This window comes from Schistocerca piceifrons, chromosome 11 (genome assembly GCF_021461385.2).
Source record: "Schistocerca piceifrons isolate TAMUIC-IGC-003096 chromosome 11, iqSchPice1.1, whole genome shotgun sequence".
Lineage (NCBI taxonomy): Eukaryota > Metazoa > Arthropoda > Insecta > Orthoptera > Acrididae > Schistocerca > Schistocerca piceifrons.
Window position 1 is genome coordinate 95,448,555 of NC_060148.1, and position 3,412 is coordinate 95,451,966.

General features: G+C 40.8%; 1 protein-coding gene across 1 annotated transcript; it reads right to left on the minus strand.

Annotated features, from left to right (window-relative positions):
- Positions 1-2,575: 2,575 nt before the first annotated feature.
- LOC124719746 (craniofacial development protein 2-like) lies at positions 2,576-3,412 on the minus strand. Its single transcript, XM_047244947.1, has one exon. It carries the CDS (start codon positions 3,410-3,412, stop codon positions 2,576-2,578), a length of 837 nt encoding a protein of 278 aa, XP_047100903.1.

Sequence of the window (3,412 nt, forward strand, 5' to 3'; positions counted from 1 at the left end):
CGATGTCATCCGCCAGGTCATTTAAGTATATTGTGAACAGCAATGGTCCCATGACTCTCCCCTGTGGCACACCTGAAATCACTCTTACTTGGGAAGACTTCTCTCCATTGAGAATGACATGCTGCGTTCTGTTATCTAGGAACTCTTCAATCCAATCACACAATTGGTCTGATAGTCCATATGCTCTTACTTTGTTCATTAAACGACTGTGGGGAACTGTATCGAACGCCTTACGGAAGTCGAGAAACACGGCATCTACCTGGGAACCCATGTCTATGGCTCTCTGAGTCTCGTGGACGAATAGCGCGAGCTGGGTTTCACACGATCGTCTTTTTTGAAACCCATGCTGATTCCTACAGAGTAGATTCTAGTCTCCAGAAAAATTATTATACTCGAACATAATACGTGTTCCAAAATTCTACAACTGATCGACGTTAGAGATATAGGTCTATAGTTCTGCACATCTGTTCAACGTCCCTTCTTGAAAACGGGGATGACCTCCGCCCTTTTCCAATCCTTTGGAACGCTACACTCTTCTAGAGACCTACGGTACACCGCTGCAAGAAGGGGGGCAAGTTCCTTCGCGTACTCTGTGTAAAATAGAACTGGTATCCCATCAGGTCCAGCGGCCTTCCCTCTTTTGAGCGATTTTAATTGTTTCTCTATCCCTCTGTCGTCTATTTCAATATCTACCATTTTGTCATCTGTGTGACAATCTAGAGAAGGAACTACAGTGCAGTCTTCCTCTGTGAAACAGCTTTGGAAAAAGACATTTAGTATTTCGGCCTTTAGTCTGTCATCGTCTGTTTCAGTACCATTTTGGTCACAGAGTGTCTGGACGTTTTGTTTTGATCCACCTACCGCTTTGACATAAGACCAGAATTTCTTAGGATTTTCTGCCAAGTCAGTACATAGAACTTTACTTTCGAATTCATTGAACGCCTCTTGCATAGCCCTCCTCACACTACATTTCACTTCGCATAATTTTTGTTTGTCTGCAAGGCTTTGGCTATGTTTATGTTTGCTGTGAAGTTCCCTTTGCTTCTGCAGCAGTTTTCTAACTCGGTTGTTGTACCACGGTGGCTCTTTTCCATCTCTTACGATCTTGCTTGGCACATACTCATCTAACGCATATTGTACAATGGTTTTGAACTTTGTCCACTGATCCTCAACACTATCTGTACTTGAGACAAAACTTTTGTGTTGAGCCATCAGGTACTCTGTAATCTGCTTTTTGTCACTTCTGCTAAACAGAAAAATCTTCCTACCTTTTTTAATATTTCTATTTACGGCTGAAATCATCAATGCCGTAACCGGTTTATGATCGCTGTGATTGAGCTTGGTTCTATTTGCCACTATCTTCAGCTTGAATTCCGCCAAAACTAGGTTGTGGTCACTCCCTTGTGGAGTACGCAACATTTGTAGCTATCATATAGATCTTTTATGATGTTTAAGATTTTCTGTGGTATGCCATACTTCCGCAACACCTGCCAGCACTTTGTGTTTCACAGAATCGAAGGCCTTTTGAAAATCAATGAATGCCAGGTACATGGTAGCTTCGAATTCTTTGCTTTGCTCTAATATGATCCTAAGAGTGTTAATAAGATCAACACAACTGCGTTGTGCCCTAAAATCAGCCTGTTCTTTACACAGTGGCTTTTCAAGGGATTCTTTAATTCTGTTCAAAATAATTCTGGTGAGGACCTTACTGGGCACTGACAACAATGTAATACCATGCCAGTTGTTAGAGTCTGACAAATTTCCCTTTTCTGGGAGCTTTACCACCAAACCATTTTTCCACTCCTTTGGAGATTTCTTTTCAAGCCAAATATGCCTCAGCAAGGGATGGAGCATTTTAACGGTACCTTCAATATTGGCTTTTAAGAGCTCTGGTGCTATGTTGTCTAGGCCTGGAGCCTTTGTATTTTTTAGTGTTTTCAAGGCAACCTTAATTTCATCCATTGTGGGGCACTGCAAATTTATATCTTAATCTTCTTCGACTTCCTCTGAAATATCTCTTACATGTTCCTCTTGGTTGTCTTCACAATTTAACAGTTCCTTGAAGTGCTCCTCCCATCTCTGTAGCGGTGCCTATCAAGTTGGAAGCATCACCCCATCATTGTTCTTAACTGGTCCTTCATGTCTGAAGTTCTTCATTGACAACTGTTTGATTATATTGTAGAGCTCTTTCATTTTTCCTTGTCTTGCTGTCTCTTCTGCTTTTGCTTGATCATCTATCCATTTCCTTTTATCTTGACATAGCCATATTTTCACTTTTTTGTTCGCCTCCGTGTATTCTTTATGCACTTCACTCTTCTGCACTCTTGTCTTACAAAGATTTAACTTAAGTTTTAGTTCTTTCCTGTGGCTGATTTCATTCCATGTAGCATCAGAGATCCATTCCTTCCTTTGATGTGCCTTAAATCCTAAGATTTTTTTCTCCCACATCTAAATAACTGTCTTTGATTTTTTGCGAACATGTTTCAATTCCCTCTTCCATAAAGTTTTCTTCAGAGAGGACCTGGAATCTGTTTTGTAGTTCAAGGGCAAATGTTTCTTTGATCTGTTGGTCTTTTTACCTTGCCACACCTATTTTCTTGCACCTGTGATTGAGCTTGGTTCTATTTGCCACTATCTTCAGCCTGAATTCCGCCAAAACTAGGTTGTGATCACTTCTGACGTCTGCTCCTCTTCTATTTCTGGCATTTAACAGAGAGTGTCGGAACTTGCAGTTTATGACTATGTGGTCTATTTGATTTTCGGTAAAGTGGTCTGGAGAAACCCACATTATCTTATGGCAGTTACGATGTGGAAACAATGTGCCTCCAATGACTAGGTCATGTTCAGCGGATGTATCTATCAATAGTTCACCATTTACATTCCCGATCCTCATGCCATGCACACCCATGATATGTTCAAGCCCTTCATTTTCTGAACCACCTTTTGCATTCAAGTCACCTATTAAAATTGTTATGTCCCTAGAATTTGTTTGTCTATGGACTCTGTTAAGCTCCGTATAAAATGCATCTTGTAATTCTCCTTTAGCTATTTCAGTAGGTGCATAGCATTGAATTACAGTGACATATTGCACATTTGTTTTAAAGCGTGCAGTTATTATCTGTTCTGAGACTGGTTTCCACTCAAGTAAGCTCTTCTTCCTGCTTTTAGATAGTAAGAGCCCTACACCATTCATACGCATCGCATCCTCACCTATCTGACCCACATAAAGCAACACTCCACCATTTTGTGTTTGGAATTCCCCAGATTCTGGCCACCTTATTTCACTTAGTCTCAATATATCTAGTCGATAGTTCTCTATCTCTTTTTTGACCTGTCTTAGCCTCCCTGCCTCTCTCAACGTCCGTACATTCCAAAAACCAATAGGGGTTTTCCTTTTCAGGCCAAAGGTCAT

Bases quoted from the DNA above. Each gene is read 5' to 3' on its own strand.
- LOC124719746 (XM_047244947.1), bottom strand. From the start codon at position 3,412: ATGACCTTTGGCCTGAAAAGGAAAACCCCTATTGGTTTTTGGAATGTA.